The 24,554-nt window shown below is 36.6% G+C and overlaps 1 protein-coding gene across 1 annotated transcript; it reads left to right on the top strand.

Annotated features, from left to right (window-relative positions):
• Nucleotides 1–6,583: 6,583 nt before the first annotated feature.
• LOC110919567 (protein FAR1-RELATED SEQUENCE 5-like) lies at nt 6,584–10,323 on the top strand. The gene is made up of 7 exons (XM_022163838.1): nt 6,584–6,602; nt 7,486–7,711; nt 7,814–8,317; nt 8,456–8,714; nt 8,915–9,445; nt 9,604–9,650; nt 9,714–10,323. Exons 1-7 carry the CDS (start codon nt 6,584–6,586, stop codon nt 10,321–10,323), a joined length of 2,196 nt encoding a protein of 731 aa, XP_022019530.1.
• The last annotated feature ends 14,231 nt before the right edge of the window (nt 10,324–24,554 follow it).

Below are 24,554 nucleotides of genomic sequence, written 5' to 3'. Positions count from 1 at the left end.
AGTGTTATTGCTTATTTATTATACTTGCAACGTCCTAGTTATCATCCTCACGGCATACGAAAACCCCTCACACTTTATTTATACAAGTATTTAGCTTATCTCGGAGCTTATACTAAGGCATCTTTTCTTAAGTTCAAGTCTAAATGTTATCATGTGTGCTACCAGTTAATAGTAATTTCCTAACTCTTTTATTTAAGCTTAGGTATTATTATCACAACACCTATTGGCTTAAATCAGTGGTTCTGATACCACCTTCTGTCACGACCCCCGACCCTACCCTGGGCGGGAGCCGCGAACAGTCGAGTGGTACCGGTGGTTATTTAGAAAAGTAGTGCAGCGGAAATTTCATCAGGACCGTGAGTTAGGAAAATATCAAAGTTTAGAAAACACAGGATTTTATTTATTAAATAGATGGGATAAAACCATGTTTTGAAATGTAGCTTTAATATAAAATAAATCCGATTACATAAAACAACTTTTCTTAATTTAATTTAATTGATAAAATGAGCCACTTCTATAAGCCTTGTTGGTGCCGCATCATCACCCTTATTCCAATCTACAGTAATTACCTGAAACGCGTCTTAAAAAGATTTGGTCAGCTAGGAAATACTGGTGAGTTCATTCATTTTTATACAAAACGACACATTGTTATAATATACAGTATTAAGGGCGATTACAATGTTTATATATCAACCAATTACCCAACGGTATTTGTCATTCGACTCGTTTCTGTGACTATGGTCATATCACCCATTGGCTAACCCGTTGTCCAATGGTGACGGTTATCAAGTAATGTATACAAAACCCCACATATCGGCTGTAATTGAAGACTACAAAGACTTAATCCCTGTAATTATAACTTTGAAACCAAACATGATTTTGAAAGCAATTTTGGTAAAAAGAGAATGACTCACAGACGGTGAGAAAAGAGAATGGACTCACCTCATAAGCATGCAGTATTGATTTAACAAGCTTCTTAATTCTACTCCTTCTGATAATTAAGCATCCATTTTGATTGTAAGAGTATGGTGTAGAGTTTCGGGTAGTTAAACATTTAGTTTAACAGAGTGGAATGCGTATTAGTGTAAAACCACATCAAACCTAACGATGGTCACGAGATTCGAACCTTAACGAATTTCACAAAGTATAGTCTTATTAGACAGAACTTTGGCATCCGTTTAACGAACTCACAAAGTATAGCACTTTGGCATCCGTTAGTTGGTTCCTGAATCGATCGGACAGAATATCGCATCGGTGATTATTGGTTAGAACACCAACGTATAGAGAGAAGAAGAAAAGAAATGAGCAAAGGAAATGAATTCCTAGGCTTCCTATTTATAGGTAAGAAGTATGAAATTTCTAGGAAGTTTCATATAGCTTCTCTAGGAAGTTACCTATACATTTTCTAGGAAGTTACCTATACATTTTCTAGGAAGCTTCCTACCTACATATATATCCTCTTACACCTTCCTAGCACCTTCCTTTGATATTATCTATTTCATATATTTTTATTTTTCACGGATATCTATCTAGATGTTTAATTAATCTTATTTAGCTTAATTAATCTTGCTTAGCTTAATTAATCTTGCTTAACTGATTAATAAATTTTAATTAATCTTAATTAACCTTTCTTAACTTAATTAATTAATTAACTACTTAACTAATTAATTTATCTTAACTCTTATAATTTGCTTAGTTGATTACTTAACTTAATTAGCAGATTAATTAATCTACTCAACTAGCTTAACTGCTAAGTTTCCTTAACAACTAAGTGTACGTAATTGGTAAGTTTACTAAGTTTATTTAACTACTAAGTTTACTTAGTTGCTAAGTATTCTAGCAGCTCCCTGATTACGAGTTCTAATTTCTAGACACAATGGAACTCGTATTAGTGTAGTAACTCAATTCAACTTTAACGATAATCACGAGATCGAAACCCTCACAATGAATGACAAAGTATAGCCAGATATTGGCAGCACTTAAACATCCATTGGATCGGTTTTAATCGATCGGATAAAGTATCGTACCAGTAATTAGAGTTATTACCCTAATAACGGGCAGAGTTTCGGGATTTAGAGGGTAGAACCCCGAGCTACTATTTACTATAATAAAAGCTGAAGGAAAGAAAAGAATTGAGCAGTTTGAAATGTAGCAGTGATCGAGCTATTACCCTGTTATCGCGGCAGAATTTCGTGCTGTGTGTGTTTTGTAGTAAACAGATGATATCTCAGTGTACGAAGCGAGTTTTTACGTCGAACCAACACCGAATTTCAAGTGCCAAACTCCCCTATTTATACTGGAAAAATAGCTCCCTCGCGTGGCGCGAGGGGCTGTCGCGTGGCGCGAGGGGTACCCCCTAGCATAGGGTAGCCCCGTGTCTAAGTAGCTTGGGTGAGTCGATAGAACGATAAAATTCGATTTCTACGAAAAACTGTGTTGATAATATCAACTAGGGTTTACCCCCCCCCCCTGAGTTTTAGAGGCCCTGATCCTGATTCCAATTGTTCTAGAAAATTTTAGGGGTCATGCAATACTATTTGGGGGTTTCAATTAGGGTTTCCTATTAGACATGATAGAATAATAAATAGTAATTTTAGATGAGAGTTGTTACATTTACCAAGGTTTACTTTTAAACCCGAGCAAAGGTTAAAGCACCTCAATATACGATTGAGGTTAAAAATGTTCTACTCGGACCATTCCCCCTATAAAGACGAAGCTGTCGACATAGAAAATGTGTGAAATCAGGGGTCCCGCATTAGGAAAAACAAAGCCTTTAAAGAGCCCCAAAGACACCGCCTTCTTCATGATAAGTTCCAAAGCTTCCATCTTGAGCACATAAAGAAACGGAGATATTAGGTCTCCTTGTCAAAGACCCCTTGACAACTTGAACTCGTAAGTAGGGGAGCCGTTCACTAGAACCGAGGATCTACCCGACTTAAACAAGATTCTATCCATTTCCTCCAAAAAACCGGGAAATCTGTGCTTTTGAGGACACCCAAAAGGAAACCGGGAATCGTAAGCTTTTCGAAAATCCACCTTAAAAACAAGAACTTGTTTTTTTAATAACCTTAGCCCAAGAGAGATTCTCATTGAGAATAACGACCTGTCTAAGATAGACCGACCTTCTATAAAGCTAGATTGAACCGGCGAAACAAGCTTCGGGAGGACGGGTTTGAGTCTATTAGCAAGAACCTTTGTAATGACTTTAGAGACAACCCCCACCAGAGAGATCGGTCTAAAGTCCTTGACTTCTACAGGGTTGTGGATTTTCGGAATGAGGACAATGGATTTTCGATCATCAATTGTGGTTAAAATATCATGAACCACAACCTCTCTCGTGTAACATCTACCAATCGAACATTGTCGAAGCTTGAATAATTAAAAAAACAACGTTTCCTTAGAATCGAACAATACTAATGCTAACACACAACATAATATGTTACGGATATATGTATCAAAATTGTATTGTAAGCTATACGTATAAAATTTATGTCAAATTTAATAAAATAATTGTTGTAGCAATGTAAACATATAATTGAATCGAGTATAAAGTTATTTAAACAAAAATAAATTATTTTTAATAAATAAAACATTTTTATATGAATTCTTATCATAATACATAAAATTATACTAAAAAATTAAATTACTAGAATTAAAATAAAATAGTGTAAATAAATAAAAAAAAACTTAGCTAGACCAAATTATGGCACCCTTTTTAATTTTGACATGTCCAATGGGCTTAGACCCATGTCCTGGCCTACCCATTAGGTTTGGCTCATTTATCCTTTATAAAGGAAAATTTAACCATTTCTATGAATATTGATCAACTCTCAATCCTAATAATTTATATTTATCCTTTATAAAGGCAAATTTAACCATTTCTATGAATATTGATCAACTCTCAATCCTCCTAATAATTTATATGTGTTCGGAACATGGTTACACTTGATACATATATAACGTATACACTGACTTGACTATCAGAGTATCCCGAGACCCGAGTCGGAATGGTCTTCGCTTCACACTGCTACCGAGGCCCAAGTCTAGATACGAGGATCTATGTAATGACACAGGGTGCGATACGTTGTTTGTGATTTGATCAACATTGAGGGGTATTAATTTCACTAAGGTATTTCTTTTTGTTATCCAGTCATATCTCTGTTATAATTTTTTATACCTTTTATGGTTGCTTTGCACTATTGGGGTTGGAAATTCAGTTGTTCGCAAACTGTTCTTGAATATTGGTCTCAAACACAAACGAATAATAACGAACTTAAACAAACATTTAACTTGAAAAAAAAAACATTCTTAACCTTAAACATTGGACATAAGTAGTTAAATACAACCATCAAATGATAAATCAATAAGAAGTCTACTACAACCACCAAACAATGAATCAAGTTTAATTAACTTAGACATAATTATCCAGAATTACTTAGACATAATTATTCAAAGTTTAACTAACGTGGATATAATTATCCCAAAAACTGCCTTGAATGTCCAAATTTTAGCTTACTTTGAAAAAAATAGGGTTATCAAGTTTTCAGTATATTTAGATAAAAGGTTTATTATTTATTAATTTTTTAATATATAATCAAACGAACACGAACGAACGTAACTGAACGAATATGAACAAACGTAATCGAATATATTACCGAACGTTCATGAACGCAGTCAAACGAACGAGACATTTGTTCGTGTCCGTTCACTAAGCTAACAGAACAAAATTTTTTGTTCGTGTTCGTCCGTTAAGCTAACCGAATGAACATAAACGAACTTTCTGTTAAACGGTTCACAAACTGTTCGATGCATGTTCGATTCGTTTATAGCCCTACACGTGATGTAATGATGTCTATAGTTGAATGGAAATCTAAAAGTGTTTGATGTTTGCCTATAAGGTCGGTTTGGGTTAAATAAAAAGATTTATAAGGTCCAAATTCACACATTAAGGTGTTTGAAAATAACCCACTTCATGTAATGATGTCTATAGTTGAATAAGACCAATTAAAATTGACTTGACAATATTTTTTTTTGTGTTTTGAAAATAACCCAGTTGATGCATATGCCTATAGTACGCAATAATGCATTATAAGGTACACTAATTGGATGAAGGTTGACTTTCGGAGGTCAATTGAGCTTGGATAGAGAGATTCAATTGCATGAATTAGAACACAAAGGTGGGGGTATCGTACTTACACAAGTAAAGTGTATACATAAATGTCCTTTAATTTTAAGGGAGGCCACGCACCTCACGGATAGAGTTGCAAGGGTTTCAACCAATGGTGGAGGCAATGTATAAGGAAGGGTAGCTCGGGTCATCCCTCAACTCCGTTTTCGTAGTGTAAAAATATCCTTCAACTCTACCTACATAGTGTAAGATTTTTATCTTTTTATACAAATGATGCCCCTAATAAAAAAATGAGATACCCCTGAATTTTTGGGCTAGCTCCGTCACTGGTTCCAACCTTTGCTAGAACACCGCCATCACCGCTAAGGATAAGGGGCACGGGTAAGTTCTAGGGGTACATCAACCAATATGGATTTGGAGAGAAGGGGTTTGAGGATCGGGTATTCGGGTTCATCTCTTGAATGATGTGTGTGATTGGTGGCCGAGTGAGGTAAAATAGTAAGGTCTATGGTTCAAAGGTACTTTGTAAAGAATTTGACATGACGCATGTTAATTGGTCATGGTAAGGATAATAACCTTGAGTGTCTCATCCCCTAAGGATAAATATTGTAATACGTATGTTATTAGCGATATTCACAAGGAACTTCACTAGAGGTCTAGGAGATTGTGATATTCACAAATATTGTTTGGGAGGTGGATTGATACACATAGTTATATGTATATCGATTATATGAAGAGTTCCAATGAGAATATTCCTTTTAAAGAAAAAAAAAATTCAACCAATTAGAATGTTTTATTTAATATTTGTATTTAATTTACTGTAAGGGTATAATGTTAATTTACATATAACGTTAATTTGTAGTCTTTCTCTTTAATAGCTGATTATATTAAATTTGTAACTTATTTTCAAAATATATATTTTTTTCAAAAAAGAAAATTAATTTAGAGTGTAGAATAAGTTACGAGCCTTGTTAAATAAATTACGAGTTGTGTAGAATAAATTTCGATACATGTATAATAAATTTTGAAATGTGTAGGACAAATGTTGATGTGTGTAAGCCAAAATTTTAGTATGAAGAATGATAATCTTTATGACTAAATTAGTTAGGTAAAGGATCCTGTACAAAGTGCATCTTTTGTAAGAAGTGTAAGAAATAATCTTGGAATGACAAGTGTCCCTCCTCTTAATTAATTCAAAAGGGTAGATTAGTAATTGTACATTTTTGTCATTTAATTGATTTACAATATAACTGAAAAAAAAAAATAACTGTCGATGAGATTCTTTAGGGATTGGATCGAATTTTGTATTTTTTTTTGCAAGATACAATACGATTGTTTTATACGTATAAATCATCATCAATTATAAATACAAAAAGGCTTATCAAATCGATAGACACAATACAGTTTTTTAACGTCTGCTCTCTTATTCGATTCTGGAGTTTTATATCAATTTCAATGGAGTCTGGCGATGCAGGTACATGTGTATCATAGTATTTTAATCTCTTAATAGTTATCATGTTCCGATAATTAGTGTTATTTGTTCGACGTGTTGTTTTTTAGTATGCCGTTTTTACAGGACATTAGTATGGTTTGATTATGTGTGTATGTAGTGTTTTATACATTAAGTTGTTCAGGGTATTGTTCTTTTACTGTTTTTTCTGGATCACTTTTTTTTTATTATTTTTGTTTGATTTTTTAGATGTTTAGTGTTATATGCATGATCCGTAGTGTTTTATAGTGCAGTGTTATATGCATGATCAAAATTCCGTTTTATAGTTTTTTAGATGTGTAGTGTTATATGCATAATCAATATTCTGTTCACACATCTTATTTTCCTTTTATAGTGTTTTATACATTGAATTGTTTACCCTTGTTTTAGTAAGTTTTTGTAGTGTTTTATAATTAACAAGGATATTTTTTTTTTCATATTTAGGTGTATAGTGTCATATGTATGAACAATAGTGTTATATTTTATTCACACATCTGAATTCCCATTCATAGTGTTTTATACATTGAATTGTATGTTGTAGTGTTTTATCATTAACAGAGTTTTTTTTTTTTTTTTTTTTTGATAATATATAGTGTTATATTATGTACAGCAATCTTAATTTCTTTTCATAGTGTTTTACCCCACACCAATACTGTTATATTCTGTGCAGACATATTTATTTTATTTGTCGTAGAATTTTATTATTATTAAGTGTTTTAAATCAACAGATTATTTGTTAATTAAGTTGTATAGTGTCTTTACAGGAAACAGATAGTGTTATTTCTTCATATAGTGTTTTTATCAAATTTAGAAACATGTTCTTATAACTGTTTTTATAAACGACTGATGTGTCGATTTTTCGTTGTAGATATTCCTACATACCAGCCCGTTGGTAATGTTCAGGTGTCCCCAAATTCTGGAAGGATGACATTTATTCCAGATGTTGATGATTTGATTAAACCTCAGATGCATATGCTGTTTAATTCGCTGGAAAATGCCTTTCTTTTTTACCAAAGATATGCTAAGGCGGGAGGTTTCACAGCTAGGAAGGATACTCAATACGAGCCTCGAAAGGGTGTAATACATAATAAATGGTTCGTATGCTCAAAAGAGGGTACTAAACCCTTAAAGGCGATTGACTCGACCTAGGAGGCTGGTAGTTCTAATGTTAACTCGAAGTCTAAGATTACTCGCAGGGTTCCTTCTATAAGGACCGGATGTGAAGCGTGCATTCGGGTTAAGTTAACCCCGGATAATCTTTACGTGGTTTATTACTTCGAGGAGTCGCATAATCACTCATTTGTTGCTGAAGATGACAGGTACTTGCTTCCTGAAAACAGATCTATGAATTACGTACAGGAAGAAGCCGTGAATGCTTTGAGTGCCATAAACGTTGGTCCAGTTAGAGCGTTTAACATTATGAGGACTCTTTATGGAGGTTTTGATAAGGTAGGTGCCACTAAAGTTGACTTCAAAAACTTCAAGAGAGACTTAAATAGGTATATGACTGAGTACGATGTTGACATGGTTATCAAACGCCTAAGAAGGAAGAAAGAATTTATGCCCAATTTCTCTATGGAATACCTTACAACTGCCGATGGCGTTTTACGTGCATTGTTTTGGGCCGATGGTGATACAAAGAGAAATTTTAATATTTTTGGGGATGTTGTGTCCTTTGATGCTACTTATCGTCGTAACAAGTTCGTATCCTACCTTTATTTTTAGATTCATTACATCCATAATAGATCTATATCATAGTGTTTTATCACCACGATAATGTTTTTATTGTAGTGGTATATGCATGAAAAGACTCGTTAACTTTATATATTTTTGTGTAGGTACAATATGATGTTTGTACCTTTTACCGGCATTGACAATCACTATCGTAATGTTACCTTGGGTGCTGCTATAATAGGGGATGAAACAGCCGAAACATATAGCTGGTTGCTTAACGCATTTCGGCAGGCGTTTGGGCGCGCACCACCTGTGATTGTAACTGATCAAGACCCAGCGATGAGGAAAGCTATTCAAGATACTTGGCCTGAAAGTAGGCACAGGCTTTGCATGTGGCATATAATGGAGAAACTTACAACCAAGGTTTATTAAATACCAAAATTATGGTTTACGACGTTTATTGTTTTAATGGAATTGTTTTGTTGGTTTTTTGTACTTTTTTATATCTTAATATGTCGTTTTTTGTTTATCGATGTTGTTTTACGTTTATATAATGTTTTATCAGGTTTTATCATGTATTTTGTATATTTAATTTTTTTTATTGTTGACTCGTTGTTTATTAGGTTGGCGCCAACCTATGCAATAGCACCGATTTTAAGAAGAGGTTGTGTGATATTGTTTGGACCGATGCATTACTACCAGAACAGTTTGAAACCGAATGGGGTGTTATATTGGCTGATTTTGATTTGGTGAATCATGAATGGTTACAGTCAATTTATCAGATTAGGGATACATGGATCCCGGCGTACTATCGTGATCAACACATGTCTGGGCTGATGCGTACCTCATCACGTTCGGAGAGTGAGAACCATTTCTTTGGGCAGTTTTGCAACCCGAACTGTACGCTTGTTGAATTCTTGGGGCATTTTGATTCTGCAATTGAAGCCCAAAGACACGAGCACAGGAAGAATGATCACGATACTAGGCACACGAACCCCCAAATATTTGCAAAAGAGTTTGTCTTAGAACAACAGGCGGCAAACATATACACACGGACAATTTTCTTTGATGCGCAACTTGAAATTCAGACAGCCATTCACAAGTGTGGTATTGGAAAATGGGATGATAGAGAGGATAACTTTGTGAACATCTCTGTGAAGGACTTTTCTCAAACGTGTACTACATTTTTTTAGGTAACCATAGAATGTAACAATTGTTTGTTTATAATTTTTTCTTGTCCATGGTGTTTTATCTTATAGTTTTAATTGAGTATATATATTTGTTCTCATTTTTTTTTGTTTTTATGTATTAGGTTATGATGCGGCAGCTAGACATGACCGTGAGTTGTTCATGCAATAGGTATGAACAGTTTGGGCTTTTGTGTGCGCACATTTTTTGCGTTTTGCGGTTTCTTGATATCAGGCAGTTCCCTGAAAGGTATATAATGCGACGGTGGACCAGGGAAGCTGTTCCTAATAGTGCCCCTGGAGCGATATTAGGGATTAGTGAAAGTGATGATCGGTACCATCAAGTTAATGGTGTTGTAAGGGAGATAACAAGGTCAGCCGAGTCTCTTATTAACAGGTTGGTTCATAACTTTGATGCGTTGTGCGCTTTCAGGGACCATGTTGTCCAGTATGAATCGACCGTTGATCAGGCAGTCGTAAACGCACCCCCTAGGAGTCGTCGCGATAGGTTTGCTGAAATAACTGGATACACGCAAGAAACACCTGTAACTGTTCGCATGCCGAAAACCGTTAGATTTAAAGGTATGGGTAAACCTTCCAGAATGAAGAGTAATCGTGAAATTGCCATTATTCAATCTGCGAAGAAAAAAAAGGGTCGTGAATGTAGTAATTGCAAACGTCGGGGGCATAATATACGTACCTGCACGTACCCGGCAAGGGAAAAGGCCGACGACTCCTCAGAAAGTGATGAAGCGGCCCTTGAAGGAGACGACGAAGAGGAGCTAGAAGATGCGGCGGGTGAAGGAGACGACGAAGAGGAGCTAGAAGATGAAGAGCAGGAGTAGTTGATTACTAAATTATGCAAACTTTGAGTTTTTTTTCTATTTTTTTAATGACGTTTAATTTTTTGTTGGATTCCTTGTGTTGGAGTTTATAGATTTCGAACTTGTCTTTTATTTTCATGTTGGCCATGAATGGGAAAACATAATTTTTTTTTTTACGTTGTTTGTTCGTAAATTCGTTTATCATATTCTAAATATAGTGTTTTATATTTGAATTGTAGTGTTATATTATAGGTTCGTTTTCGTATAACATGAATCAAATGTGTCCATGCTGGTAATCTGTATTAAATGCAGTAATATACATGGTGTTATTGTGATATACAGTTAGTTTAAAGTCTGACATTTACTTATAGTGTTTTATGTATAATTATAGTGTTATATGTTTTTGAATTTGTACGTTGTCAAGATGAATAGAAATTGTAATTTTTTTTTAAATTGATCTAAATGAATTCTTTTTTTATAATATAGTGTTTTATATTTAAATGTAGTGTTTTAGTTTGAACTATGACAACAATAATCTCGTGAATCAAACAATTACATGCTGTCACATTATACATGCAGTGTTTTATACTGAAATATAGTGTTATATTAAGGAAAATATACCATTACCATCACTTCCTACAGTGTGTTCCGTTTTACCAGACAAAATGAAACCAGTCTAATATCTAAATTAAAACGTGTATCAACACATTTCAGAACCAGGCCACCAGGCTAATATCTAAAATAAGACATGTATCAAAACATTATCAATTGTAACGAAACTATGTGCTATTCTTCATTCAATCGTAATTCGATCCTGTGCTTTGCAGTTTTAGCATTTTCCACTATTTCATCTTGACTCAAATTTGCGTACTCATGTACTTCTTTCTCCATTTTAGATCGCAGTGAGTTTATGTCACTTAACAAGATTTTTTATAGGTACTTTATTCGCAAGTCACATAGTTCTTTCGATTGATCTTTCAACACCTCCCCCGTGATGTCTCGCTCTGGCGATAGCCCGCAGTTCCATTCGCGCACACTTGTCCCTAGTGAACAGAAATACAAATCAAATTAGCGTACATGCCAGTTTCAACTTTAATAATGAAACTATAACTACAATAACACCTTTAAAAGTCTCCATATGACGCATGACGAATATTCCACAATCTGTTCCGTTATACAATGTTTGCCACGGGAACTTCAGACTAACCGGTGATGTTGATCACAGTTTTTTAGCGATAGCAGGCGAGTGGTTTTTGACATACGAGCAGAATGCATTGATCTGTAAAATTTACGACGTCAAATGGGGTATTTTAAAAGTTATAGATATTGTATGTCAACTATTATTTTACTGGTAGTGTTCTTACAACTTTTTCTACGTAGCCGCTGTATCGTATGTTGATAGGGACATCACCCTCGATATTGTCGATCACCAATATTTGGTATTGTGCTAGATTGAAGAACACTAGAATGTAGTGTTTAGTACACAGCACCGGCACGAATACCATTTGGAAGTTTCTGATGTCCATGCTATCTGCTTGGCCTAATATTGCTTCCATCCAGCTACAGAACATCGAGATTCTGTATTCCTCGGTCCCTTCAAAATTAGTTGCCACCTGTTTCATAATAAATAACACATTTAAGTTTTTATAAGCTACTTTGTCCCTTCGATATTTTGACGATATATCAAAAGCTGGTTGATTGCAGCATATACTGTTATAAGTAGTTTTTTCTAATTTATTTTTACTATTGTGGTGTTATAAACTGTCCTACATTATCAAATAGTGTTTTATAAAGTGTGAAATGTGACTTACCAACATTCCGGCATTGCAAAACAGCCTCGTGGGGGTACCCGGTGCCCTTAACCGCTCCTCGTGGTTAAGGACTGCAGCCCATGCTGATATAATATCTGCATCCAAGCATAATTCTAGGTAGATCGTCTCAAACGAGCCTCTCAAAATCGAGACACCTGCTGGGCAATCGAATATAACATCCCTACGTAATAACACGAAACACAATCATTAATTAACAAGCATATTCGTTCAATTATTTAATTTTTTTGTTGTGGTCGATACTTACCATTTGTTTCCCGTTGCGCTAAGTATACAGCTAGCCAATGCAGATTCCAATTGTTCTCGTTTATCTGTTAATGAAACCACACGCTGCACGTACGGTGACCTCAGCGCATCTGGAAGATTGGTGTTTCTTTTTGGCCTCTGGAGTTTATATTGCAGTAAGGTGTTTCCTTCCTGTTCAGTGTCTGGAATACTTGACGTTGTTGCGACGTTGTCCAGTTCACTTTGCAAGTTCACTGGTTGGATCCCCTCAGCTTTCGATTGTGTGCCTGGGTGTCGTATGGATTGTATTGCAGATATCAGTTCATCTACTTCTGCGCAATGATGAAGTCATGGGCGAGAAAGGAGATTGATTACCTTGTGTCAACAGTCCAGTGTTTTTGACAGGTGTGGGGGTTTTTTCTGACCCAACATCGCCTTCCTCATTATCCGCAACGTCCTTCAGATGTTTGCGGACCGTCGCAATCCATGACGTTTTCCTACTCAATATCATTTCACTGTTTGGGTGCAAACGTAAAGCTTCCGTCATTGTAATTTTGATCTTCTCAATGCAATCTTCAAATTCCTTAAATGCATCATCCAGTTTTTTCGCCTGTTCCTGTTAACCAAATTATAAAGTGTCATCCAAATCGTTGTCAGATGTATATAATTATAAATAGGTATGATATTATACCAAACGTTAAAAAGGTTATCAAGTCATGTACCTCTTCACTATCTTTTTCTTCTTGTGAGTAGACGGGCGGCGTCCCATACTGTGATACCATTGGGATCCGAAACTCGCCGTCTGCCCCAACTTGACATACAAACGGCAACTCCTGTGTACTTGGCTGTGACAACAGATAATTTTTGCAATGTTTGTATATTCCCAGATGGTCGTCGTCCCCTTCATCGTACGGTCTGTAGTCTTCGTTGCCCCCATCCACATTATCATCCGCACTTTTTTCAGATGCCGTTTCAACTTTCTTCAGGTATCTTCTTAACCTTTTCACTCCTCGGCTTATCTTCATCTACATGAATTTTAGGTATCATTGGGGTGTTATGCTTTATGTGGTCTGCCCAAAGTATGTCGTCAAGCTTTCCGAGCAGTTCGTCGAGCATTCCGTCATCTATCAACTCAATCGGATGAGATCCCTTCTTATGACGCTTGAAAACATCCATTTGGCCGTACGCGTATGCAGCCTGCACATATAAGCATTCAATTCTAAGAATTATGTAGTCATGTTAATGGGTATGCATGCTTATTTGTAGTGTTATACTATTGACTGTAGTGTTTTAAATAGTGAACTGTCTGTAAATGTAGTGTTTTATTATGATTGTACTGTTTAATATGCTATAGAATACAATATATCCAATGTATTTGTTCCAAAACAGACTTGTTTGTAATCTAATATATGTGACTGTAGTGTTATACATAGTAACATAGTGTATTAGTGTTATACTATTGACTGTAGTGTTTTACATAGTGAACTGTTTGTAAATGTAGTGTTTTATTGTGATTGTACTGTTTAATATGCTATAGAATACAGTATATCCAATGTATTGTTCCAAAACAGACTTGTTTGTAATCTAATATATGTGACTGTAGTGTTATACATAGTAACATAGTGTATTAGTGTCTTAATAGACTTTAATGGTTTTGTATGAAATTGTATCTGATGTAACCAATTTTATGTTGTTAAATAAAGTTTTTGTGGTGTTTTATGCATGTAGTGTTTTCAGTCTCATATTATGAACAATAGAGTAGACTCACATACCGTTAGTAACACGATCGGGCCTCTAAAAGGGTCATTCCTCTTCCGGTTCCATGCATTCGTCGTGCGATCTAAACAGGTTATCATGTAGCTGCTCCAATCAAAGCTCGATATTTTAACATTTGGGTCCACGCATCCCAAGAATCGCTGATTAAGTGTGTTGCATGCGCTTATCTCCCCAAGTATAGTATTATACAACACCAACCAGTTCAATTCAAACGCTCGGTCACTTGAAGTGTCTGTAACCATCATGTCCTTCAGCCCGAGTGGCGACACTTTAGTGTTATCATTGAACTGGTCCCTCCATTCTTTTACAACCGGATTGCTATCCCTCGCTCTTATTTTTTCTACAATATTTATCCCCCCGTTTGGTATTCCGAATATTGTATTCACCAAATTTTGATGTGATCCGTAAACGAGTTTCGCCAAAGTTCAACACTCCTGCGTCTGTAACAACTGGCAAATAACTGGTAATTCCGTACAATCTAATCACTATTTATATTTCTAAATCTCATGCATTTAGCGTAATTTAATTACGTAACAGTGTCGTTAACTGAATAACAGCCTTAGGACAAGAAAACAAATCTAAAACATATGTTGGTTTTAGACGTAAAGCGAAACCAAACAAGCAATGTCCTAAAAGTGTTGGTAGAAAATGCTGCGTGCACCATTCACGGTTACACTATTCATGCCAGCAAACCGTGAAATCGGACCGAAACACTGAAAAACGACACTCGGATAACATAACTGAGTCCATTTACATAAGAAAACACTAATGAGAAAACATATCTTGCAAAAATCTAGGACTTTCCGGTATAACGCGCTAATTGCAAAAATGCCCGTTTTGGCTTAAAATATAGCATTTTTAACACGTCCGAACCTATAACAAAGCATTCCGGGACTTCGGAATAATGTCAATTGATGAAAAATATACTAAAACAATAAGATGATATCAACGGAATGTTCATAATCACAAGTTTCCGGCGTTACGTCGCTATGCACTAAACTAGTCCGTTAGCGACTCGACGAACTAGTAGGCGACATTTTTGTCACGAAACAAGCAAACGAAGAATCTAGCGAACTAGTTAAGCTAAATTTGGGACTCGGAATCACTTCATACATCTTTTGGGTGCGGAAAAACAACTTACGGAAAATCCATATCGGTACGACATAAAAGCATCATAGGTGAACCGCCACTTAACCGGGAACCGTTTAAACTAGTTAAGCACTATTTTAACTAGTCTAGTGAACTAGTTAATGATAATTAAAGTCCTAATCTCTAATTACCTCACTAATGATGTACTTAAAATACTAATCACCGAACTTCGTTTAAGGACCAAAATATATAGTTTTTAGTAAGTTTTAAAAAAAAAGAAAAAAAAATATATGTATGATCACCATCCCCTAATATCTCGGTCAACATAGGGGTCCCATAAGCCCCTTAACCACTTGATTTGTTTGAAAAATGGAGATTTGAAGTATGGTGTTGTACGTATGAATGACTAGTGCATGAACTTGTAATTATAACACTTAACCACTAAACTTATCCATCATACTCCTCACTTTTACACCTTACTACACACACAAAATTCTCTCATCTCCTCTCTCTAAATCACGGCTGGAAGGGCAGCCCAAAAACACCACCATTACACCACATTTCACAATAATATTAGCCATTTCAAGACCTTCTAAGAACCTCTCAACATGGTTTAAGCATGGAGGATCGCTAGGAGCTATCTTGAAGCTTATCTTTCCTCTAATCTTCTTAGTTAGCTTGTGCACTTTGTAAGTCTACTAAACACCATATTTATGATTCTTATTACTAGTAGATTATTATTGTACAAGTTGATGATCTTGAAATTAAAGATAAACATAACAACAAAAAAAACCCTAATCTCAAACATAACAAACACTAAATATAACTATATTATGTGTTGATTTATTAAGATTTGTGATAGCTAGTTAGTCTAATCTTGTTGTTTATGTTGATCATGTTAGAACAAGTTGTGTAAAAAAATGGGATTATGATGATCTCGATGCTTATATATTGTAGTAATTTATAAGCATGTTACTCTTGCCATGTTAGACATGAAAATATGATTTAAACATGACTATGTTTAAATCATGCAAGATCATCATCCCTAAAATCATGAGCTTTACATGTGTATATAACTTTTATTATGGTTCTTGAAATATTAAATATGTAGTGAACATGAAACTTGACTTTTAAAAATTAGTAAACTTGGTATTAATATATATATATATATATATATACATATATATATATATATATATATATATAAAAGTGAACATATAAAGCTTGTTATAAAAAAAGGGTGATATATAAAAGTCTTTGTATTTTACTAACTTGGAAAATATATATATGTTAAAAGCTCATGAAAGAATGAAAGCATGTGTGATTATTACTAAAAAAATGGTTTTTTGGTAAAGCTTAACAACTTGGTGACGATTTGGAAATTGATATGTGGTTTAAATACGTTTTTGTAACGTGAGAAACGTCATAGTTTAGGGGAAACTATGGCGAATTTTACTAAAAATCTAATCGCGATTAAAGAAGGGATTAAAAGGTGATTAACAAGGTTAAACGCGATTAGTGGTCATAAACGTCATTTTGGAAACCCTAATGAGAATATTTAAGTCTTAAATATTCAATAAGTCTTATGTACTTAAACTTATTCTTTTACGAAAATAAATGGTTAAAAAAATGTAACCATATATGTACATATAATTTTTGGTAAAAATTATATATACATTTTTTTTTGTAACTTGTCAAGTGCATGTAATATGTGCTATATGTGCATGTATTAGATGCCTATAGGGTGGTCAAAATAAATACACATACATGTTCCTACATGGTCCAAGAAATGCTATTAAATCGGACACTTAAATAAAATGGTTGAAATGGAAATACATAACACTTGATGACGACAATTTGGGCGTATCGACACCGTAAACAAGTTACTACAAAGTCGAGTCTAAAATAACATATTTTGGACGTTTAAACGAGCACATATGTAAGTGACCTATAACAAGAATCCGGAAAGTCGAAAACTATAAAAATTACCAAGTATTTTTCATAGGAAAAATGAACTTATTTAAGTTTGCTACTTGGTAACATTTTGGTAGAAATTGCAAGATAATGTTAATGGACTCATGAAGTTAGAATTGGGCCTATCAAAGTTAGTAATGGGCTAGGCCCCAATACCTTAATACATGGGCTAGGGCCCAATGGCAATATAACATGGGCTCGGCCCAATAACATAAAAGACATGGATTAGGCCCAATAACAATAAGACATGGGTTAGGCCCAATAACATAGATAACATGGGCTTGGCCCAATAACATTAAAACATGGTTAGATACGATAACATAGATGACATGGGCTCGGCCCAATGACATGGGCTCGGCCCAATGACATGAGCAAAGGCTCAATGACATGCGTGCACTGCACGAGGACGTGTGAAGAACGAAGCCGATCACACATAAGTCAATACACATAGAATACATGAATATGCTTACGAATTCAATACGTATGGAATATATGTATACACATAACAATCGAGAGAGTAAACTATTAACGCTCTAAAATACAAAGTTGTTCCAAATGACAAACGAGAACATAATAAAGAATTCAAGATGAACAACTTGTACGAGATCTGAAACACCTAGTGTCTAATGAGATTAGTACACATGTAGGTTATTGACACGTACGGACGCTCACTTCGATATCATAATACACGGAACGCAAACTTGTGAGTTCATGTCCCTCCTTTCACTGTTTTCAATGTTTTGTTTTCAAAAACATCGAGGGGAAATACATGCTAAAACTATTGGTATGTTAGTTACGGAGTAGAAGATAACATGATCAATGTGCATAAGTAGGATGATGACATTAGTAACCATTAATCACATAGTGACCAAGGTGCAAAAGGTGTAGATCTATTGGGCTTGAGGCACGCCCCACTCCTAGTTGTTAACCGTGGAGTGCTTTTGTGATCCCAAATGATAACAAAGTGTTCTCGGTTTGGTTATTTACTTATGGTACATTATGTCAGGGGCTCGCTACCCACTGATAGATCCTTAACAGACTCCATGAATGAATCAGAACATACCATGATTACAAGATTTCATTTTCATGAATTACGATTACAAGATTTCATTTTCATGAATACTACGATACCAAGATTTCATTTTCATGAATACTACGATTACAAGATCTCAATTTCATGAATACTATGATTACAAGATTTCGTTTTCATGAATTCTACGATTACATATGATAACAAAAACTGCATGAACTCGCTCAACTTTTGTTGACTTTTTAAAACTACATGTATTTCAGGAAACAAGTCTTGAGCCGGTGATACATGATTGGATGCAATGATTACCTTTCTTACGTCACACGCAACACGCTTCCGCAACTAGCAGGGTGTGACAGATTGGTATCAGAGCTCCGATTGTAGTGAACCGGGGACAAACTTTTATAAAGTTTGGTCTACAATCACCAAGGGCTCTCACATGAAAACAAAGTTGATAACATTACAAAGATGATTTCAAAAAGTATCACAAAATGACAAAAGGTTTTCATTGTGTCACTATAACATGAGGATCTATCATGCAGGCTCAATCATAAGTAACTGATATGGTTCAATACATGTTTAGTCTATAAGGAATAGACTTGAAAACACTAAGGCTTACATGTGAAACATGAGAACAAAAACAACATGAGATTTAGTGATTAATTATATATATATATAATATATTTATACATGTGTTGTATGGAATATTTGCCATGAATGAAAATACCTTCGACTATGAATTCTATTATTACACATAACTCACTCGATGATAATGACGACCTCGTGTCTATTACGAAGCTTTTGGCGGAAGTGGTCCCTAATCGAGACCCTAAAGCATTGATTCCGTGGAAGATGGTTGCTTTCCTCGGGTAGTATATGTCTAGCTTCGGTTGTGACGACAAGGCGGAGGTGGCAGCCTTGAACAACAACTCTACTAGTGGGAAGAGGTCCTTGAGATTCATAAAGATCATGATTTATTACATTCTTGTTAAGGCAAGGAAGATGAGGTATTCATCTTGAAGGTGCCCCTCCAGTGGTTATTATTACGAATTCTTTTTAGACTAACATTGTGCCCTTTCACGACTAATGACAAGGGGCATTGGCACGTGGACCAGCACGAAGGTCCCTTCTATGTTGAAGGTATGTAGACAATAGACTCCTCTCTCTGACTGATCGTCTGCTTTGAACGAGAGACACTGGGGTGACCATGCAAGACAATTTATTATTACGGGGGCCCACGTAATAACAACTTGTAGTGCATGGGAATCCTGGTGGGCTCTGCGGGTCAAACTAAGAGATCACTATCCATTCGAAGTTCTTGAGTTGTTCAAATTTCTATCTAGTAGAACACTAACCGGAATGGTTACTATAACACTCTACGATACAGGAAGACTACACGTATTGTTTGCACTTAACATTCGATCTATAACACGAGTCGTTTGAGACTAGTCATCGAAAGCAAACAAAACTCGTTAGCCACTCATGGAGGATTTTTCCTCAACATTCTCGAAATTCTTGTACATGGGCTGGTTCTTTGGTGTCTATGACACCTTACCTTATCTTAGTTATCGGAGATGATTACATTAAACTCTGTCGTTTGATATTTGTCTTATTCTAAGGGATACTATGGCATGAGCCAAGCTATAACCTATTCATTGTATTATTCGACATCTATTGAAATTATAACAATTTTGTCGAAGCTCGTGGAGCTCAAGGAGTATCAACGTATTCGTCACACGGGCTAGTGCGGCGAAGGATTTTTCCTACTTTGGGCGATTGAGATCCAGGAAGTATGGGATACACGTCATAAAAATTGGAGACGACCGTTTGGTTTCTCCTCCTCAACGAATTACTTCTTTTCCCATTTAGGCACATGGCTAATACACTCAAGAGGTACTATGCATTTATTCATGAATATCATTGTTCAAACATACCGGAGCAACGCTGTCTTGAGGTTTCCATGACCAATCACATTCTTAATTCTTAGGCGCATGATAGGCTATATCTGTCCAAATAAAAGCCTAGACCCAATGATACTATGTATCGGAAACAATGTGGCGTCGACAAGAAAATCTACGCCTAGAAGAGGGTCAGTTAATTAGCGCCCTACTATTAAAGTTGAACTAGAGGTCATATGGAACAACATGAGGTTGTCTAGTCGACACTAGTGATGGTACTGATGGTACCGGTAGTTCAAGTGGTTCAAATCCCGATGGGACGAGAATGAGTGGCAATGCTACACTTGGAGATGCAATCACACCAGATTTTAATCCTAAGGCTTTTTCGGATTATAAGTCGCTAGACCTCATTGATACGGAAGGTGCGGTGAGTTCTATCCGCTAGATAAAGACAAGGAAGTCAGTTAATCTTGCTAATAAATGTACTCCTAAGTAAACGTTTTGGTAAACGAATAGCCTTCTGTTGAATGAGGCGTTAACTTGGTGGAATCTCCAAGTGTAAACTATAGGGAGTAATACAACAAAGAGGTTATTGTGGGAAGAACTCAAGAATCTTAAGCGAGAAGAGTATTGCTCGCTAGTGGAAAAATTCCAAGTTTGGGAACCGAGCTTTAGAACTCGATCATGATTAGAGCTAATGTTGTTAGTTACCCCGACGCCTCTACAATCTGTCAAGGATTGATTGCATATTGGATAACACTCGAATCCAAACGCACTGAGCTACATTTGGGGTTTAGCCCTGAGATCCGAATCATGATCACATCATGTCACCCTACCTAGATTTATTTTCAAGTAACTCTCTCGGTTAGTCTCACCAAGGATGTGGTGAGGATGGAGGACTGCCCAAGGAGGGTGTTAATAGAAAGAGAAATCCCGTGACAAGCGAAGCAAAGGCGATTAGTGCCATAATCGATACGCGCATTAAGAAGTATGCTAATAACTTGTCAAAATTAGGAATGAGATAGGTGAAACTTTCATCATGAGGGCCCTTACAAAAGTGACAAGAGTAGCAGTGTGGTGAGACTTGGCACAAAACAGAAACTAATGAGTTAGCTATATTTAAGAATGAACGAGGTGGTTTTTACTCTGGCAAGGAGGTCACTACGAGCATGGATGGTTAAGGATGAATCAAGCTAGTGAGTAAGCAAGTCTAGGGGTATGCAATACTCTACAACCATCATGTATCAATTCTTTGGATACCAACGTCGGCTTAACTTAGTGTCTTTAGATACTAAGCATATACACGAATTAGAGTCATGTAGGTTAAACATGTCTTGCTCTATCAAATTAGCTAATGAGGAATTAGTGAAGTCATGTGAAGTCATTAAGGGTCACCGATACGTTCCTATCAACCGACCCGTTGCATCCGTGTTGTTTAACACCGCTGTCGGTATTAGCTTCATCCCCATAAAATTCAAAGTATGCTTGGCCTAGAGTCAATGAAGCTAGACGCCCCCTCATTCCATAGGATTGGCCAACGGTAGATTAGTTGAGTCAGGAGAAGACATTAAAGGATGCACACTCGAACTTGGAGCACAGAAATTTAACATTGACCATTTTACCCGTTCAATTGGGTTGTTACGACGTAGTTTTTTTTTACATAGACTAGTTATCCGACAATTAAGCCGAAATTACATGTCAAGAGAAGATCATTCGCATCCCCCTGGTCGATGGAGAACATTTGTTAGTTCACAGGGAGAAACAGGACATGCCTCTACGAATTATTAGTTGCATGAAAGCTTAAAGGTGTCTGAGAAAAAGGATACATCGCCCTTCTTGCCCGTGTGGCTGACAAGAAGGTCGAGGAGTGCAAGGTGGAGGACATACCTGTGGTAAGGGGATACCCTGAAGTCTTTTCAGAAGACTTGCTGGGACTGCCTCCACAACGACAAGTGGAATTCCGTATAGATCTAGTGCCAGTAACTGCACCGGTGGCAAAAGCTTCGTATAGACTGGCGCCCTCAGAGATGCAGGAATTATCTACTTAGCTTCAGGAACTTCTTGACAAGGGTTTCATTAGACTGAGTTTCTCACCTTAGAGAGCTCCGGTGCTATTTGTCAAGAAAAGGGACGGAACCTTTCGAATGTGTATCGATTACAGAGAACTAGATGAGCTAATTAACAAGAATCGGTATCCTTCACCGAGGATCGACAACTTGTTCGATCAGTTACAAGGTTCCAGCTTTTATTCCAAGATTGATTTAAGATCCGGATATCATTAGCTGAGAATTCAGGTGGAAAGCATTCCTAAGACAGCGTTTAGGAATCACTATGGGCATTACGAGTTCCTTGTTATGCCTTTCGGCTTAACAAACGCCCCCGTCGTGTTCATGGATTTGATGTACCGGGTATGTAAGCCATACCTCGACAGGTTTGTGATCATATTCATTAAGGATATATTTATATTTACGAACCGAGGTAGAACATGAACAACATTTGAGAACTATTCCGAAGCTGCTTAAGAAAGAACAATTGTATGTCAAATTCTCGAAATACGAATTTTGGATTCGTGAGGTACAATTTATTGGTCATGTGGTGAACGAGAACGGAATATATGTTGACCCAGCTAAGATAGAATCCATAAAGAACTGGAACACCCCAAAAACCTCAAAGGAAGTAAGACAATTTCTGGGCTTAGCGGGATACTATCGTAGACACTGAGAATTTTTTTTCTAAAATTTCTCAATCGCTAACCTCTCTCACATAAAAGGATAAAAAGTTCAATTGGGGTGAAACAAAAAGAATTGGCATTCCATACACTCAAGGATAAACTATGCCAAGCACCAACCTTATCACTCCCTGACGGTACCGATGACTTTGTGGTGTATTGTGATGCATCGCACCAAGGATTGGGTTGTGTTCTAATGCAACGTGAAAAAGTCATCGCGTACGCGTCACGACAATTGAAAGTTCATGAAAAGAATTATACCACTCACGACCTGGAGTTGGGTGCAGTGGTATTCGCTTTAAAGATTTGGCGTCACTATCTCTATGGTACTATGTGTACCATATTCACCGATCATAAGATTCTTCAACATATACTTATCAAAAGGAATTAAACACGTGCCAACGTTGTTGGGTGAAGTGGTTGAATGACTGTGATTGTGAAATCAAGTACCATCCGGGCAAATCAAACATTGTAGTGGATGCTTTAAGCCGGAATGAGCAAGTCAAAACATTACGGGTACGAGCTTTAGAGTTGACAATTCAAACAAACTTTACTACTCGAGTGCACGATGCACAACTAGAAGCTCTAAAGCCGGAGAACATTCAACCAGAATCCTTGCGAGGATTAGAGAAAACAAATGGAAAAGAACAAGGATGACACTTTGTATTTCATGAGAAGGATCTGGATTCCCTGTTTTGGTGGCTTACGAGACTTAGTGCTGGATGAAGCACACAAGTCCAGATATTCAATACACCCAGGGTCTGATAAGATGTATCAGGATTTGAAAGAATATTATTGGTGGCCTAAACTCAAGAAAGAGATTGGGATCTACGTGGGGAATTGCCTAACTTGTGCAAAGGTCAAGGCCGAATATCAAAAGCCATCTGGGTTATTACAACAACCCGTGATTCCTGGTTGGAAATGGGAGCAGATATCAATGGATTTCGTTACAGGACTCCCACGGACCTCTCGAGGTCATGACATGATATGGGTTATCGTTGATCGATTAACCAAGTCGGCTCACTTCCTACCCATTCGTGAAAAAGATAGTAAAGCGAAGTTAGCCGAAATCTACCTCAACGAGATTGTGGCACGTCATGGAGTGCCTACTTCGATAATCTCGGATCGTGATGGTCGCTTTGTATCAAGAATATGGCAATCATTTCAAGAATCACTTGGATCTCGTCTAGCTCTGAGCACCGCTTTTCATCCGCAAACCGATGGGCAAAGTGAGCGAACCATCCAAACGATGGAAGACATGTTTCGCGCCTGTGTGGTGGACTTGGGCGGAAATTGGGATAAGCATTTACCGCTGGTAGAGTTCTCATATAATAACAGTTATCACACAAGCATTAAAGCCGCCCCATTCGAAGCACTATACGGACGGAAGTGCCGATCACCACTGTGTTGGGCGGAAGTCGGAGACAAACAACTCATTGGCCCTGAACTAGTCCAAGAGACTACCGACAAGATAGCAAAGATACGAGACCGTATCAAAGCGGCTCGTGACAGACAAAAGAGCTACGCGGACAGAGGACGTAAATCATTATCCTTCGAGGTCGGAGACAAAGTCTTACTGAAAGTTTCACCTTGGAAAGGCGTAGCTAGATTCGGGAAACGCGGGAAACTAAACCCAAGATACATTGGGCCATTTGAGATTCTGGAGAAGATCGGTACCGTTGCGTACAAGTTGAAACTGCCAG

The sequence above is a fragment of the Helianthus annuus genome, chromosome 16, assembly GCF_002127325.2.
Source record: "Helianthus annuus cultivar XRQ/B chromosome 16, HanXRQr2.0-SUNRISE, whole genome shotgun sequence".
In the NCBI taxonomy this organism is placed as follows: Eukaryota; Viridiplantae; Streptophyta; class Magnoliopsida; order Asterales; family Asteraceae; genus Helianthus; species Helianthus annuus.
This window is presented reverse-complemented; position numbering and strand designations above follow the sequence as displayed.